The 17,502-nt window shown below is 39.6% G+C and overlaps 1 protein-coding gene across 1 annotated transcript in view; it reads right to left on the reverse strand.

Moving 5' to 3' along the window:
* cpne2 (copine II) overlaps positions 1-17,502 on the reverse strand; it is an 81,278-nt gene that overhangs the window by 36,916 nt on the left and 26,860 nt on the right. The window contains exons 3-10 of the mRNA XM_061917434.1: positions 13,418-13,597; positions 8,399-8,473; positions 8,198-8,269; positions 6,660-6,743; positions 6,393-6,482; positions 5,869-5,967; positions 1,854-1,940; positions 417-476 (exon numbers count right to left, since the gene is read on the reverse strand). Of these exons, the coding sequence (XP_061773418.1) occupies positions 417-476; positions 1,854-1,940; positions 5,869-5,967; positions 6,393-6,482; positions 6,660-6,743; positions 8,198-8,269; positions 8,399-8,473; positions 13,418-13,597 (747 nt within the window). The remainder of the gene's footprint in view (positions 1-416; positions 477-1,853; positions 1,941-5,868; positions 5,968-6,392; positions 6,483-6,659; positions 6,744-8,197; positions 8,270-8,398; positions 8,474-13,417; positions 13,598-17,502) is intronic.

The following is a 17,502-nucleotide window of genomic DNA, read 5'->3' on the forward strand; positions in this document are numbered from 1 at the left end:
ATCCTAGTCAATGCCGTTGTGTCCTTGGGCAAGACACTTTACCCACCTGCTCCCAGTGCCACCCACACTGGTTTAAATGTAACTTAGATTTTGGGTTTCACTATGTAAAGCGCTTTGAGTCACGAGAGAAAAGCGCTATATAAATATAATTCACTTCACTTCACGTCAATACAAGTGGTGCAGGAGGACACAAGACCTCTTTACGTGTATTCATTTTGTTCTACTAAACCTGTTCAAGGTGGGGTGAGCTGGAGCCTATCACAGAGCACATACAGACAATCATTCGACTCACATTCATACCTGTGGTAAATTTAGAGTCTCCAATGAACCTACCTGCGGGAGGAAACCCATGCGGAAAACATACAAACTCCACACAGACAGCTCCAAATGTACATTTATCAAGTGATTAAACTCACAGTAAACATGAGCTGGCATCCTCCCAGTATGTAATCCAGGAAAGTGTAGTCCCTTGTAATCTGTAGACATAAAACAGAGGCTAAAGTGAAGACAATATTTAACCAGCATCATGCAGCACTGCACCATTTAAATAGACACTATAACTTATTTTAACACCAACACAGTGGGATAAATTGTATTTTTCACTCCTTTCTATTGTGGAAATGTGTTTCATGGTAGACAAATTGCAAGGAGAATGATCAGTGAATGTACAGCAGAGAGTAATTGCTGTAATCCTGTGTCAGCCAACAAAGACATTTATTAGCCGTGAAGCGACACGGCTACATGTGTATTTGTATCAGCAAAGATGGAGAACAATCAATTATGGAAGATTTAATGTCATCCCGACAGGCATCTCAAGCTTTTTTTCACCTTATTGTCTGTGAGGCTGAAAGCTGACACACTAATTAGTTACACAATGACAGTTGTGAGGGCCCAACTAACACATCCTTTTAGACAAGGGTGAAATGGGTTATTATTAGTTAAAAGATGGCAAGTCATATTAATTCATATATGGAAAGAACATTTTAATTCATATATGGAAAGAACATTTTAATTCATATTTAATAACATGTGATAATAGAATGTAATGGGACTTTACAATAGAGACACTTTTTTGGACAATTTGACAACACATCTACAATATCTAAAACATGACCGCCTTCCGCCCGATTGTAGCCGAGATAGGCACCAGTGGCCCCTGGGATCCAAAAGGGAATAAGCGGTAGAAAATGGATGGATGGATGAGTACACCCCTCGAGTCTGTTCATGGCATGTGAGAGGTGTACTCACTTTTGTGAGATGTTGTATGTATAATTTCAATGTATGGTTGCATCACAATGCTCAGTGGTCTAGTGGTTAGAGTGTCCCGCCCTGAGATCGGTAGGTCGTGAGTTCAAATCCCGACAGAGTCATACCAAAGACTATAAAAATGGGACCCATTACCTCCCTGCTTGGCACTCAGCATTAAGGGTTGGAATTAGGGGTTAAATCACCATAAATGATTCCTGGGCGAGGCATCGCTGCTGCCCACTGCTCCCCTCACCTCCCAGGGGGTGATCAAGGGTGATTGGTCAAATGCAGAGAATAATTTCGCCACATCTAGTATGTGTGTGACAATCATTGGTACTTTAACTTTAACTCTAACTTTGTGAATGTCAGAACGATCGCTCTGGGAGTCTGCATTAAAATTTCCATCATATTCAATTATCCATCCATCCATCCATTTCCTACCGCTTATTCCCTTTCGGAGTCGCTGGCGCCTATCTCAATTACATTCTGTTTTATTTTATTTTATTTTAAATTGTTTGCTTTTATTTTTTTCTTCACCTCCCTTGTTTCTCTGAGGTACATCCATATCGTGGGCAGGCACCTGATGCAATAAAGTTCTTCCTTACCTTACAAGATTTCAAGATTATAACTCCAGAATTCTTATAATTCTTCTTCTTCTTTTGTTTTTTTGGGTTGATGCATTCAAATTCCACCTGGAAAAGATTTGGAGACACATTTAATTTGAGTATGTGATAATATAATGAAGGTGTTTGCAGCAACAGCAATTAAAAGAGGTAACCAGAGACTCAACGTTAATAACACCGGGATTACACTTTTTTTTTTCACTCCTGAGGCTCATTCTGGTGGGGCTAAGAAAATATTAGATTTTCATGACTTCAGTTCTCATTTTTGTCAATAAAATCTGATACGCAGCACAAGCATGTTGGATATAAAGGTAGTATTGACTGAATTTGACCATAGAATATTTAGCAAAATAAAGTAGTTGAGCCTAACACAAGCAACGATGGAAAACATGTTTCCAAAGACGACATATACAGCATTGGACAGTGCTCATGTGCCTGCTAATAACCAGACAATACCCTCAAAATGTGACAAGCATCTTTAACCATTTGCATAATTAATGAAAAGAGGCAACTATGCATTGAAAATATTGCTCGAGGAGCACCCTCGAGGGGAGAAAGACTGAGTTAAACAATGACAGAGATAGAAAAGCAGACCCAGGACTAAAAAAACTGAGAAAAAGAAGATAAGCTGCTAGAATTCTATTTTGTGTCCTCTTCTACTGAAGTTTTCCTTAAGATGCTTGAGGAAATGCTGAAAGAACACAAGGAAACACAGGCAATGGTGTCTATGAAAGAGGAGATGGTAGAGCAGGGAAGTCTGGAAATGCCAATTTTTAATGCCAACTATAACAGTTTTTTTTATTTAGATTTTTTTCTATGGTCTTTCAAGCCATTTCAGGCAAATCATTTTGTTAACATAGATGCACATATCTGCTGGGCAGGATTCCTCTACTAAAGAGAAATGTGGGATATTCCTCTCATGGACTGAAAGTTCTCATTCATCCAGGTCATTGTCATCTCAAGGCGTTCAATCGTTGGCAACTGGACTGCTTGGTTTGTATTAGAAGATGTTTCGCCGCTTATCCGAGTTGGTTTTATCAATCAAAACGTTTTCCAATACAAACCAAGCGGTCCAGTTGCCAACGATTGAACGCCCTGAGAAAAAAAAGAAAGGACATATTAGTGTTTGGCGCAGTTACACAGTAGCAGGAGGGGATAGAAAGAAGAAGAAAAAAAGACAAAAGCGGAAATTGCGAGGAGAATAGGGGAGTAAGACAGAGAGACAACAACAATAAAAAACAAAAACAACAGAACTACATCAACGATTACGATATTCAAATATAATATGAAAAATGATAATGAAAAATCAGTCTATGAAGTAGATAGTTATAACACATAAATGACAATGAAAATTATTGCACTACAAATAGAACAATAAAAATAACAATAGAAAATAGCAATATTGATAATGAATATAAATTACCATTGCTTCAAATGCAACAATACATACAACAATGGTGTGAATGGCCCGCCACTGACATGCATCTATACTTCAATTAAGAATGGTAATGGACTATATTATCCATCCATCCATCTATTTTCTACCGCTTATTCCCTTTCGGGGTCGCGGGGGGCGCTGGCGCCTATCTCAGCTACAATCGGGCGGAAGGCAGGGTACACCCTGGACAAGTCGCCACCTCATCGCAGGGCCAACACAGATAGACAGACAACATTCACACTCACATTCACACACTAGGGCCAATTTAGTGTTGCCAATCAACCTATCCCCAGGTGCATGTCTTTGGAAGTGGGAGGAAGCCGGAGTACCCGGAGGGAACCCACGCATTCACGGGGAGAACATGCAAACTCCACACAGAAAGATCCCGAGCCTGGATTTCGTATTGTGAGGCAGACGCACTAACCCCTCTGCCACCGTGAAGACCTTATGTTTTGATTTAAAAAATTAGGTATAATCTATATCTATCAGTTTTGAAGTAGTCATGGAAATTTAGTGTCACCTATTAACCAAACATCAAATATTTTTGGGGGAATGTGGGAAGAAGCCAAACTACCCTGAGAAAATATACAAACTCCATACAGAAATACCCAAACAGAGATTTGAACAATCAATCTTTTGAATGTGCAATCAACATGCTAACCACTAAGCTACTGTGCAGTCCCAAACAGAAACAAAAGGTTCAAGGTTTGCCTACTTTTAGTTGTATTTCTACTGAGCACCACAACATAGCCTCACATTTGCTCTATTTACTGCTTCCATAACTAAAAGCAGTTGGCCCAGCTGACCTGCATGTGAGACAACCTCACAGATTTTATGTGGACACCTTATAGATGCAAAGGAGGAACGAAAGCCACAAAAAAACAAAGGCAGGCAGTGGGCACATACGGTGCAGCAGATACTGAGACAGATGGAGGATATTCTTCTGTAATTATGTGCGCAGTGAGCTCGCTAGCTGAACAGGAGAGAGAACAGGAAGCACCTCTTGACCTACAATCAGCAGCTTTAATAACAAACGTGAGAAAGGGAAAAAATAGAAGTGGTGGGTTCGATTAGAACAGTGGTTCTTAACCTTGTTGGAGGTACCAAACCCCACCAGTTTCATATGCGCATTCACCCAACCCTTCTTTAGTGAAAAATATATATATATTGTTTTTCAAATTCAAGAAAAACTTATGTTTTTTTTATTGGTGCACAAAATGAACCGTGCATGAACAGCACCTTGTTCACAGAACAAAACCAACACAGTGCATAATTTTACAACAAATTACACACCTTACACACATTACCATGAATTGATTAACATGGACCCTGACTTAAACAAGTTGAAAAACCTATTCCGGTGTTACCATTTAGTGGTCAATTGTACAGAATATGTACTGTACTGTGTAAACTGTACTGTTTCATATAATGTATTCTCTTCCTCTGCAATCTGCTAGTAGAAGTTTCAATCAATCAATCAAAAAACCTGCAAATCAGATGTAAAATTAGAGGGAACATTTTTTGGGGGTATCCATAATACGCCGACAGGGAGAAGTTTTTATTTACACAATAATTCGGATTTGTCTATACTTCCGTGGCGGAGGCTACGCCGAACCCCAGAGGCTGACTCACCGAACCCCTAGGGTTCTATCGAACCCAGGTTAAGAACCACTGGATTAGAACCAACAGATGGTATCTCTGGATACTGGGGAATTTAATGGAGGTTTCTGCAAATCCTGACAATTAACAGTCAGCAAATAATCATATTTAGATCAATAGATACAGTAATATAATTTTCAATATGTCACAACCACTCAGAAATTGGATCATGACTTGGGTAAAGAGTGTTGTCAACTTGATACTTCGAAAAGTTGAATCTATTATTTTTACTAAATTAAAATCGTCACTATTTCAAGCTAATATTTTAGTTTAGTTAGTAGTTTATGTTATGTGATGTCACTGTGTCACTTCTTATGAAAACTTCCACATATAAGAAAAATAATACATATAATGTATCAAAATAATCCAAAATGCCCATGAGGATTCCTCATGCGCAAGCACAACATAGACTTATCATGTACTGTGTTTCATTCCAGTTATCACTGATTAGCAGCAAATTTTACAATACAAATAAAACTAGGCCGCAACGTCAAGAAATTTGCGCCCATAAATAGTTATATCATAAAATGATGGCACTTATAAAGGTTTTAAAGCCCAAATGCTGGAAAGAAATGCAGAGACAAGTTGGTAGAAATGTGGCCCCTGAGTTAAAAAGTTTGGGTACCCCTGTATTAGACTGTTAATTTCCTTTGCACATACATAACATACATAACCCTACAGCTGGTTCAAAACACTGCTGCTTAAGTCCTGAATAAAACTAATAGGAGGAATGTTTTTTGTTGCATTAGTCTCCCAGTAACATTTACAATTGGATGACAAATATTTCATGGCACATACTAAGTATTAAATGGTCAGGCACCCTTGTGACACTAAAATGCTTGTTTGTGTGTGGTTATTAAATTCAATGAGCTGTGAAAAATAAATGAATACAATAATTACCTCCACTGAGTTCTGCGCTTCACTCAACTTAGCCACTGTAGTCTGAAATTCTCCAATGAAGTCATGGCCGCCATCATTATCATAGTCATAACACAAGACCTGTTATTATGTAAAACACACATGTATAGTATGTTGATATTAGCATCTTCTTTAAAAGTTGTTATGATGTGCTCTTGTTGTTGTTGATGTTGTGCGTTGCGGAATGCAACAAAACACAATGAATCTACTGGTATGTCACATACGTTTGCATTTGAGCAAGTATTCACAAAACAAAACAAAAATAATTGAAATAGTTCAATCAATTTGGTGCTGTAAACAAATTGGTTGTCAACTGAAAATGTTACATTTTTTAAATAAATGCAGCTTACAAACATAATTGCAATTGCAGCTGTAAACATTTTAACTAAACTTTTCTCAAGTCCATTTCTTCATACTAATTGTAAATAAGTGTGATGTGAAATAACAATTTTGAGAGAAGCGTTCAATGAAGAACTCCACATGACTCTGTGAGACATGAAACTAACCTTGATGTTTCTGTCCACATCTCCATTACAGAGAGAAACAAGAGGCACTGTAAAGGATTTCCAAGAAGGATCCAGGGTGTTCTTTATGACCTGGGAGCAGACAAACAAACAGCTGATAATGAATGAAATCATACCAGAATATTGGATAATTTCTGCTGTGTGGCATTTCCTACAATAGTATCTATGCTGAAAATAGGTATATTAAAAAAATGTTACAACAATGAAATCAATGTTTTGAGAAGTTTCCAGAATGTAACCACGAGTCACCTCTGTCCTATGAACCAACATCCATTTTTCGTCTTCTCCTTGTTTGTGAAACTCCAGATAGGGGTCTGACTTCCCAAAGAAGTCCTGCAAAGAACAAATGCAAAAGCCGCTGACGTCCATTTATGAAGGAATATGTATTTTCTAATTTCAAGACTGAAGCACTAGTCAAAACACACCATTGCAACCAACATGCAAATAGTGAATGCATTCTTTTATATGCTTCACAAATGTTCTGTGTGAAAGCTTATACGTGTATTTTTTATTTTTTGCAATGATGCACTTTAACAGCACACTTCCTCAATTGCTTAAGTCCATCCAAGAACCATTTGTGAAGCTTGTCTAGAACGGCTGAAATATTAGTGGAATAAATCTTATTCGAAAGAAGAAAGAGAATCGAAATGATTCCACAGCACAAATCGCCCAATCAAAATTATCTGATATCATCCACTTGCTGCTCGCCACTCTGACCACGATCGGTCTGTCAAAAAAACACAACTTTTCTCAGTGTTCACAATTCTGTTGGTGTTACAATTTCTAGTTCTTAACTTTTTAGGTGGGAATGTTTTTACGACCTTCTGTGTCATGACAGTGTGTGGTTGACAACATGCTCCCATAAGTTAGTTAAAAACATAATTTTGATCCAGACATGCAAGACTGGTTACAGTGCTTGCTTGCCACGTAAGAACACACTATGGGCCTGATCTACTAAAGGTTTGTGTCTATCAAAACAGGTGCAAACTTGATAGCACATGCAAAGCTGAACTACTAAACTGGAGGGTGAGCATTTTATATGCATCAATAGTCAATTAGTCGTCCATCCGTCCATCTATTTTCTTCTGCTTATCCGAGGTCGGGTCGCGAGGGCATTAGCCTAAGCAGAGAAGCCCAGACTTCCCTCTCCCCAGCCACTTTGTCCAGCTCCTCCCAGGGGTATCCCAAGGCGTTCCCAGGCCAGCCGGGAGAAATAGTCTTCCCGACGTGTCCTGGGTCTCCCCTTGGCCTCCTGCTGGTCGGACGTGCCCCAAACACCACCCTCGGGAGGCGTTCGGATGGCATCCTGAGCAGAAGTCCGAACCACCTCATCTTGCTTGTCTCGAATATGTATATATATACATATACAAATGTATATATATATATATATATTTTTTTTTTTTTTATTGTTTAAAAGTGCAACTTTTATTTTACTTTTATCTTTGTTCATTTACGGAATCCGGTCAACTTCCTTCATTTCACTTTATCGTACTGCGCATGCAAGTGACGTTGAGGCCACAAAAAAATCAGATTTGGTCCCCTTTGGCCTGCAGTATGAACCAATTAAACTCGTAAGCGAGGTACTGTACTCTTCACATCAGCAACATTTCAAATTCCAATTCATGTGTTGCTTCTCACCCATGAAAAGAACCTTCAATATCGATGTAAGATTGTGAAGGAATTGCCTGTATGAAAACATTGACTAACTGCACTCAACTACTATGTGTCCTATTACACTCCAAATATGAACAGGTTTGCATTGGATAGAGCAACACCACCTACTGTACCTTCTTGTCCAGTTTCCGCCCACTCAGGGTCAAAGTGATGATTCTGTTGTCAGACAGCTCCTGGGCTGTTATCTATCAAAACATGACAGAAAAGCATACTGTAAGCAGAAGCCGTACCGGCAATGAATAACATAACAGCACATCATCTTCATTTCCAAGGGGATGGTAAAAGTACATTGAAAAGAAAGGACAGGTTCATACTGTGATGGATCCTTTGCCAGCTGGTTTCCCGTTAGCCAAGACCAATGGTCTGTGAAGTTTCTTATTGGACACAATCTAGTGAAAAAAGAAAAAGGATAAACCAGACAGGTTGTACTTTCATAGAGAGTGTGGTAAGAACCAGAACACTTTACAATAATTTCTAGTAACCAGACCGAAAATAGATAGTGGTGCCTCATTTTGGTGAGTACCTAATCATTTAGTAGTACTGAAATAAAGCAAAAATTAGGTATAGTGCCGAATCAACTGTCCTGATGTTTAATGTTAGTTTTTCACCTGCACAGACACCGATGAGTATAACAATTAAAATGTTGCTTGTACTGCACCTTAAAAAAATGCAGAATTAACCACCTGTCTCGAAGTGTTTGAACCTAATTTTGTGCAAAGAACGTCTCGTAAGTAACTTTGTCCAGTTCAATTAATACACGACTCTTGCATGTTGATTTAACCACCATTGTAACGGTCATCCAATATCGCCGAAATGGTGTTTTATTTGTAACACACTTAAACGGCGAAATGAAGCAGTGTAAAATATTGTTGATGTTTTTCTTGTGTTCTGTTTGGATCATTTGTTGTGAATTATATTTCATAATGATGAATGTATTACTTAGGATTTTATCTATATTCTTGAAATATTTAAACGACTATTCTGTCAAAGGGGAACTACACTATTTTGGGGGAATTTTGCCCATCATGCACAATCCTTACACATATCTTTCCCTTTATTTTTGAATTCTACATTTTGAAAAGCTGCTAGTAAGGCAATGAGGATACAATCTATTCCGTCTATAGAGCCATCAAAAAAAAAAAACAGCAGCGTTTTATGTACATGCTGTAAGTACGTATGTGATGTAATAACATGCACATTGATGATAAAGTGCAATATGTACAGTATTTGCTTATTATGAGCAATACAAATACCGTATTTTTCGGAGTATAAGTCGCTCCGGAGTATAAGTTGCACCTGCCGAAAATGCATAATAAAGAAGGAAAAAAAACATATATACGTCACATTTTTGGGGGAAATGTATTTGATAAAACCCAACACCAAGAATAGACATTTGAAAGGAAATTTAAAATAAATAAAGAATAGTGAACAACAGGCTGAATAAGTGTACGTTGTATGACGCATAAATAACCAACTGAGAAGGTGCCTGGTATGTTAACGTAACATATTATGGTAAGAGTCATTCAAATAACTATAAAATATAGAACATGCTATACGTTTACCAAACAATCTGTCACTCCTAATCGCTAAATCCCATGAAATCTTATATGTCCAGTCTCTTACGTGAATGAGCTAAATAATATTATTTGATATTTTACGGTAATGTGTTAATAATTTCACACATAAGTCGCTCCTGAGTATAAGTCGCACCTCCGGCCAAACTATGACAAAAACTGCGACTTATAGTCCGAAAAATACGGTAGTTTTTTTTCCCCCAGATATTGATTTTTTTTCTCCTAGATATTAATTTCACACAAAGGAACATGAAACAGTAACTTAGAATGTCCACTCTAAAGAGATGCCAACTGATGGATGTTTTATTTAGATCAAAATGTTGAACATATCTCACTCTGTAGATAAAAAAAAAATATTCATTGTGATGTTGCAATGGTCCTATGCTACGTTCCATTTGTTGAGCGCCAAATAGTATCCAGTTGGTAGCGTGTGGGTTCTTAAAGTCGACCAACTTCCTGGCTAGGTACCACAACCTTTTACTATAAAGGGGAGATGCATGATTTGTAACCTTATACAAAATCAAAGACTTCTCCCTTCTTATTCGATGGCAGTGGGAACCAACGTCATTAGCAGCTCAACCAGCCAGTAGCTGGCTACTCGCTATTAGATAGATAGATAGATAGATAGATAGATAGATAGATGGATGGATGGATGGATGGACGGACGGACGGACGGACGGACGGACGGACGGACGGACGGACGGACGGACGGACGGACGGACGGACGGACGGACGGACGGACGGACGGACGGACGGACGGACGGACAGACAGGCAGACAGACAGACAGATAGATAGATAGATAGATAGATAGATAGATAGATAGATAGATAGATAGATAGATAGATAGATAGATAGATAGATAGATAGATGGATAGATAGATAGATAGATGGATAGTACTTTATTTATTTCTTCAGGAAAGTTCCTTCAGGAAAATTAAAATTTTCAGCACAATCCCATTCAAGATCAGAAAAACATTACAGGGAGACAGAACAGGATCGGAAGAGCAGTGTAAGCAAAGCGATGTGTCACTACGCCAGAAAAAAAACTTAACTGGTGTTAGATGTCATAACACAGATATGATAAACATGTTAAACCATAACTAGTCAACCCTTGTTAAAAACCAAAACACTTTTATGATCCATGTCTATGAACGTTCTGGTTCATCCAGGTCATTGTCATCTCAGGGCATTCAATCAATCGCAACTGGACGGTTTGATTTGTCTTAGAAGACGTTTCGCCGCTCATCCAAGTAGGCTTCATCAGTTTGTGCTCGTAGACTTAGATTGGTCAGATCTAGTTTAGCGGCTGGTGCCAAAACCCCAAATATGTATACTCCAAAACCAGGAAGGTGTACTTAGTAAATGGTAAATGGGTTGTACTTGTATAGCGCTTTTCTACCCCTTTTTAAAGAGCCCAATGCGCTTTGACAGTAGTTCCACAGTCGCCCATTCACACACACATTCACACACAGACGGTGGGAGCTGCCATGCAAGGCGCTCACCAGGGCCCATCAGGAGCAAGGGTAAAGTGTCTTGCCCAAGGACACAACGGACATGACTAGGATGGTAGAAGGTGGGGATTGAACCAGTAACCCTCAGATTGCTGGCACAGCCACTCTACTAACTTCGCCACGCCGTCCCCTTGGCCCTGTCATAGTGAGAAAAACAACTTCTTTGATGCAAATGAGCGATCCTAACCGTCAAAGCCAATGACAGTTGTTTAAGTGCCATTTCCTCTCGTTAGCAGTGAGGTATTGTGTGGCTGAACAATTGCTGTGGATCAATTACTACCAGTACAAAATAGTCGGAATAAACCATGTTAGCATTCCATTCAGTTGTAAACAAATGGCATTCTGGTCACCTTTCTAACTCCTGTTATTTGTTGGTGGCTAAAATACAGAGTCTTTTAGGAATGGTTGAAAGGACAGTGTTGAATGTGGGAGACCTCCTCTGTTGAGGGATGGTTTTTCAACCTGGACATAGATGACTTCCCTCACTCTTTTTTCCTCCAGAATCTGGATATTTTTATTTGACATTTTTATGGTCCATATTTCCGTTCATGTTTTTTATTTTGTTACTAACTGTTTCTGCCCTGCTGGTTCCGTGTTCTTTATTACTTTCAGGTTGGTTGGTGTGGAGCTGGCAGCATAGCGGCAAGGCGGGTGAACGCAAATAGCAATTAGTGCCTTTTAAAAGTCCAGCACCCACACCAGTGGATGCCAGATTACTTTGCTTTATCTCTGTGCCACGACTTCAGCATTTCACCATTCCTCATCACAGCTTTTACACTATGCATATTTTGTATACTCTCTTGGTTTACAGTTGTTGGCTCATTTCCAATATGGCGCTGCTGTAGTGGCTGCTGTAGGCAGGAGCTCTGTGCTCTTGTGTCATCCTTTTGTGTTTCCCTCTTGTTTTCATGTCTTATTATATTTTTTTGCATTTTGGTCCGGGACCCTTTGAGACTGTGTGACAAGGGGTGGGTGGCACTTTCGTGACCTCTGTGGTGCTTTTTTTGTGGACTTCTGGATCTGCCTCCCGGGAGCCTTTTGGCCATGGAGACCAGCTGCAGGGTCTCTGCTACACCGGAGTCTGTTTGGAGGGACTGGAGGAGATGCGGATGAGGGGACAGGACTGCAGAGTTTGGAGGGACTGGAGGAGATGCGGATGAGGGGACAGGACTGCGGAGCTAGCACTGAGCTACTGGGACAGAGAGGCTTCGCTGTGTCTAGACTGGGTGAGCAGGTGTCGGACACCTCAGTCACCTTGGACGTATCCTCGCTCATCCATGCGGACTGGACACTGGTCGAGAGTGGAGTCGGCTGTCTTGGTTGCCTTGTTGGGTCTGCTTCTGTCTCTGGCCATGCTCCCTCCACCCCAGCAGACGATGGCGTGGAACACGGCAGAGGCCACCACAGTGTATATGTTTATTTTACTTTTTATTCATAGCTGTATGTAGAAGTGTCTGCTTGTATCTGCTGCTTTAATGTCTTTAATGTCCTCTGTGTTCTTTGAGGTTTGATGTTTCCCTCTTACACACATGTAAGAGGGATGTGTACTATGGCTATGAGTTGTTCTTTTCCCTTGGCCTCAGTCTGCACCCCCACTCCAGGGCCTAGGCTAAGACCGATTTTTTATTTATTTATTTTATTTTAATCTTCTACCCACCCCCCCCCCCCCCTTGTTTACCTGTATGTAGTCTTTTTTTGTAAGGGGCGCTGGAAGCCGGCAGACCCGTCAGCGATCCTGTTCTGTCTCCCTGTATTGTTTGTCTGATCTTGAATGGGATTGTGCTGAAAATTGTAATTTTCCTGAAGGAACTCTCCTGACGGAATAAATAACGTACTATCTAATCTAATCTAATCATTTTCATTCATCTGTTCTTTTCTGGCCTTTTCTTCCTGTTCGCTTTCTTAGTTTTGAAGGTCTTATGCCTTGCTACACTTGTGGATACAGTTTCTTGTATTTTCTTCTTTTTTTTCAGTATTTGTAATATTTATTAACTTTTTCTTAGCATTTACTGACACCTTGTGTTATGTATTTAATCTGTTACGTATTTTTGGTCAATAATTCAAAGAACTGTTATTTGCTGTTTTTGTTTCACTTGAATCTTCGGTCGAATAATCTGTGCAGTCATCTACCGACTCACATCTACATGGGGGTCCAAAACAAACAGCTCACCACAAGTACAATTACATAATGCTATATGAAATAATTATATGTCAGACATTTAGGAAAAAATTAAGACGATTCCATACCACTCCAAGCGTGCAAATGTATTCTCCCAAGAAATCGTGTTCGTAGAGTTGTGTGGCACACTTGTCTTCATCAAACAAAGCAAAGCGAAGCTTCTGGACCTCTTCAAAGTGGTAGTCCACCTGGAACTTCACTCCAAAAACTGGGTTCAGGTTATTAACAGCTGTTTCAGTCCGGCCAAGCTGAAACACAAAGAGATGAGAAACATTTTTTCACTTTAAACCCTCTGAAATCCATGTTTTGATCAGGATTTTTTGCTGACAACACCGATACTAATCATCCATGAGTGAGATTTGTCGATACCAATACTGATACCAATCACATGTATTAACTAAAAATGTTTCAATTTAATTATGATGAGTGCTATTGACAGTTTAACAATATCAACACAATATTTAAATTAGTATTATCTTTTATTAATACAAGTGTTTGATCAAAACACAGTCAATAGTACACAGTAACAAAAAAAAAAAGCAAAAGCTAAAACTAATAATTAAAATCCTTTGTTTTTGCCCTCAAAGTCTTCCTGTGTCACTTTAGTATCGATCATATACTGATACTACCCATGGTAAAGACTCCACCAACTCATGGATCGATTTGGTTTCCTTTTACGTGTGTTGTACTAAATGCATGCTAACACACCAACAGTTAATATCTGTTATATCCTCTCAGTCTAGATTCTTATTAATCTACTTGTGCATTTCATGTTAATAAATGCTTACTTTCTGTTGTAAAATTGTTCAATCGACACTTATTAAACATTACTAAGCACTTATTTCTTATGTTGTTTCAAGCTAGCTTAGCGGTTAGCTTATCTGTTAGCATGCCCGATCCTGGCTCTTGGTGTGTCAAATGTTCAGCCTTGTCCTCCTTTTAAAAATAATAGTTAAGCTACTAAGCAGTTTCAATCAATCAATAAATCAATCAAACAATCAGAGTTTATTTATACATCCCTTAAAGGCCCACTGAAACGCACTAATACCCACCACGCAGTCTGATAGTTTATATAACAATGATGAAATATTAACATTGCAACACATGCCAATACGGCCTTTTTAGTTCACTAAATTGAAAATTTTAAATTTCGCGCGAAGTATCCTGTTGAAAACGTCGCGGTATGATGACGCGTGCACGTGACGTCACGGATTGTAGCGGACATTTTGATCCAGCACCGATCCCAGCTATAAGTTGTCTGCTTTAATCGCATAACTACACAGTATTCTGGACATCTGTGTTGCTGAATCTTTTGCAATTTGTTCAATTAATAATGGAGACGTCAAATAAGAAAGATGTAGGTGGGAAGCGGTGTATTGCGGCCGCCTTTAGCAACACAAACACAACCGGTGTTTCCTTGTTTCCATTCCCAAAAGCTGATGGTGAAGCTTTACTATGGAACAGAGCGGTCAAGCGAACATGGTTCCCTACCACATGTCAACCGGCAGGTTTCGGTGAGAAAATGGTGGTATTAGGTCGGCTCTTACCGTAGTTATGAGCGGAGAGCTTGCGTCGTGCCTCGCCTTCTGCAGCTGCGCACTCATGCTTCCGCTCAACGGCTGCCCCCGACCGTCAGATGCTTACACCGTGGAGGAGGGGGGAAAAAATCTCAGCCTGGCTGCCTTGCCTCGTCGAGAAACGTGGCTTCCATCGAAGACACTGGCGGTCACAACACCCGTGGCCACACCCCTCCGACTTTCAGGTACGACCATATAATCTCACTAAAACACTAGTAACACAATAAGCAGATAAGGGATTTTCCAGAATTTCCTAGTAAATGTGTCTAAAAACATCTGAATCGCTCCCACTGTCCTCGTCTTTTTTTTTTTTCCTAGTCCTTCACTCTCATTTTCCTCATTCACAAATCTTTCATCCTTGCTCAAATTAACGGGGAAATTGTCGCTTTCTCAGTCCGAATCGCTCTAGCTGTTGGTGGCCATGATTGTAAACAATGAGAGGATGTGAGGAGCTCCACAACCCGTGACGTCACGCGCACATCGTCTGCTACTTCCGGTACAGGCAAGGCTTTTTTATTAGCGACCAAAAGTTGTGAACTTTATCGTCGATGTTCTCTACTAAATCCTTCCAGCAAAAATTCGGCAATATCCCGAAATGATCAAGTATGACACATAAAATGGACCTGCTATCTCCGTTTAAATAAGAAAATCTCATTTCAGTAGGCCTTTATTCACAAGAGTCTCAAAGGGCTGCAAATGCCACAACAGGGCAAGAAAAAACTCAACTCAATGGGATACAATGAGAACTTTGGAGGGGACTGCCAATATGGGAACACCCCCCACCACCACCCCGGGCGCCCGGTGAAATGTATGTCGAGTGGATCTAGTTGATAGTGTGAGAGTCCAATCCATACTGGGGCCAGCAGTTAAGATAATTATTACTGGCTTAAGGGAGCATTTCCATACTATGTATGGAGACAAGTAATTAGCTGCTCGCTGATTGTCAGTCATTTGACCAAAATAAAATACAGTGTTTTGTCATCGGCATTTAATGGCAATAATCGGTAATGGCGATCACGTACTTTTAAAGGAAAATCTTCCGAGACTGACCTGAGGTCATTTGATCGGCACATTCTAAAACCCAGTTAGATTGCCTCCAGAATCTACAGTGAACAATATAGCACACTCTATCAGGCTGTATATTACATACTTGCCAACCCTCCCGGATTTTCCGGGAGACTCCCGAAATTCAGCGCCTCTCCCGAAAACCTCCCGCGACCAATTTTCTCCGAAAATCTCCCGAAATTCAGGCGGAACTGGAGGCCACGCCCCCTCCAGCTCTATGCAGACCTGACTCAATGTTGTGACCCTCTTAAACAGGAAAATACTGCCATCTACTGTACATAAAATAGAATGTAAACATATTCTACATTTAAGTGCAGTCAAGGAACATGCATCAGGGAGTCTGTTCTGAAGCCCACAGTAAAGAGAAGTGACTTCATCACTTCGCCTGGTTATTGACTCCAACCCAATATATTACACCGTCGACGAGCACAATGAAGAAATACGCTTGCAAGTTCCAGAACAATTGGAAACAAGAATTTCAGTTTATCCAGGAGAGTTCGAAGGGGAAGAGGTATGTTGCCTGTAAATTTTGTAGAACAGACTTCTCCATTGAACACGGCGGCTGAACGGATAAACTCAGCCATGAACGGTCAGTCAGCAAAGCACAAAGCGTCCGCAGCGCAGCATCGTTCACAACCCAGTATTGTGGCCCACCTCGCAAAATGGAGACCCGATGGTGTATCTTATGCTGAGACAAAGATGACTGGAAAAAAACATCCCGTTCTCATTTGCAGATGTCCACAACAAATCCGTGAAGGATGTTCCCGGATTCGGAGATCGCTCGCCAATACGCAAATGGCAGAACAAAGGTTACTCAAATAGTGAAAGGTAAGTGTTGTTGTTTTATTTTAGTAACCAGCAAGCACATTACAGTTAGTAGAACAACTGTGTTTTTATTACTGTGTATTTGATAGGTGCAGTCGGTAATTCAACTATTTCTTTTATTTATATATATAATAAAATAAATATACATAGCTAGAATTCACTGAAAGTCTAGTATTTCATACATATATATATATATATATATATATATATATATATATATATATATATATATATATATATATGACATATGTCTTGATTGGATTATCCAGAGAATAGTGCTCGATACCGTGGTAGAGCGCAATATGTAGGTGTGGGAAAAATCACAAGACTACTTCATCTCTACAGAACTGTTTCATGAGGGGTTCCCTCAATCATCTGATGATTGAGGGAACCCCTCATGAAGTAGTCTTGTGATTTTTCCCACACCTACATATTGCGCTCTACCACGGTATCGAGCACTATTCTCTGGATAATCCAATCAAGACATATGTCATATATATATATATATATATGTATGAAATACTTGACTTTCAGTGAATTCTAGCTATGTATATTTATTTTATTATATATATAAATAAAAGAAATAGTTGAATTACCGACTTCACCTATCAAATACACAGTAATAAAAACAAAGTTGTTCTACTAACTGTACTGTGCTTGCTGGTTACTAAAATAAAACAACAACA

This window comes from Nerophis ophidion, linkage group LG12 (assembly GCF_033978795.1).
Source record: "Nerophis ophidion isolate RoL-2023_Sa linkage group LG12, RoL_Noph_v1.0, whole genome shotgun sequence".
Taxonomy (NCBI): Eukaryota; Metazoa; Chordata; class Actinopteri; order Syngnathiformes; family Syngnathidae; genus Nerophis; species Nerophis ophidion.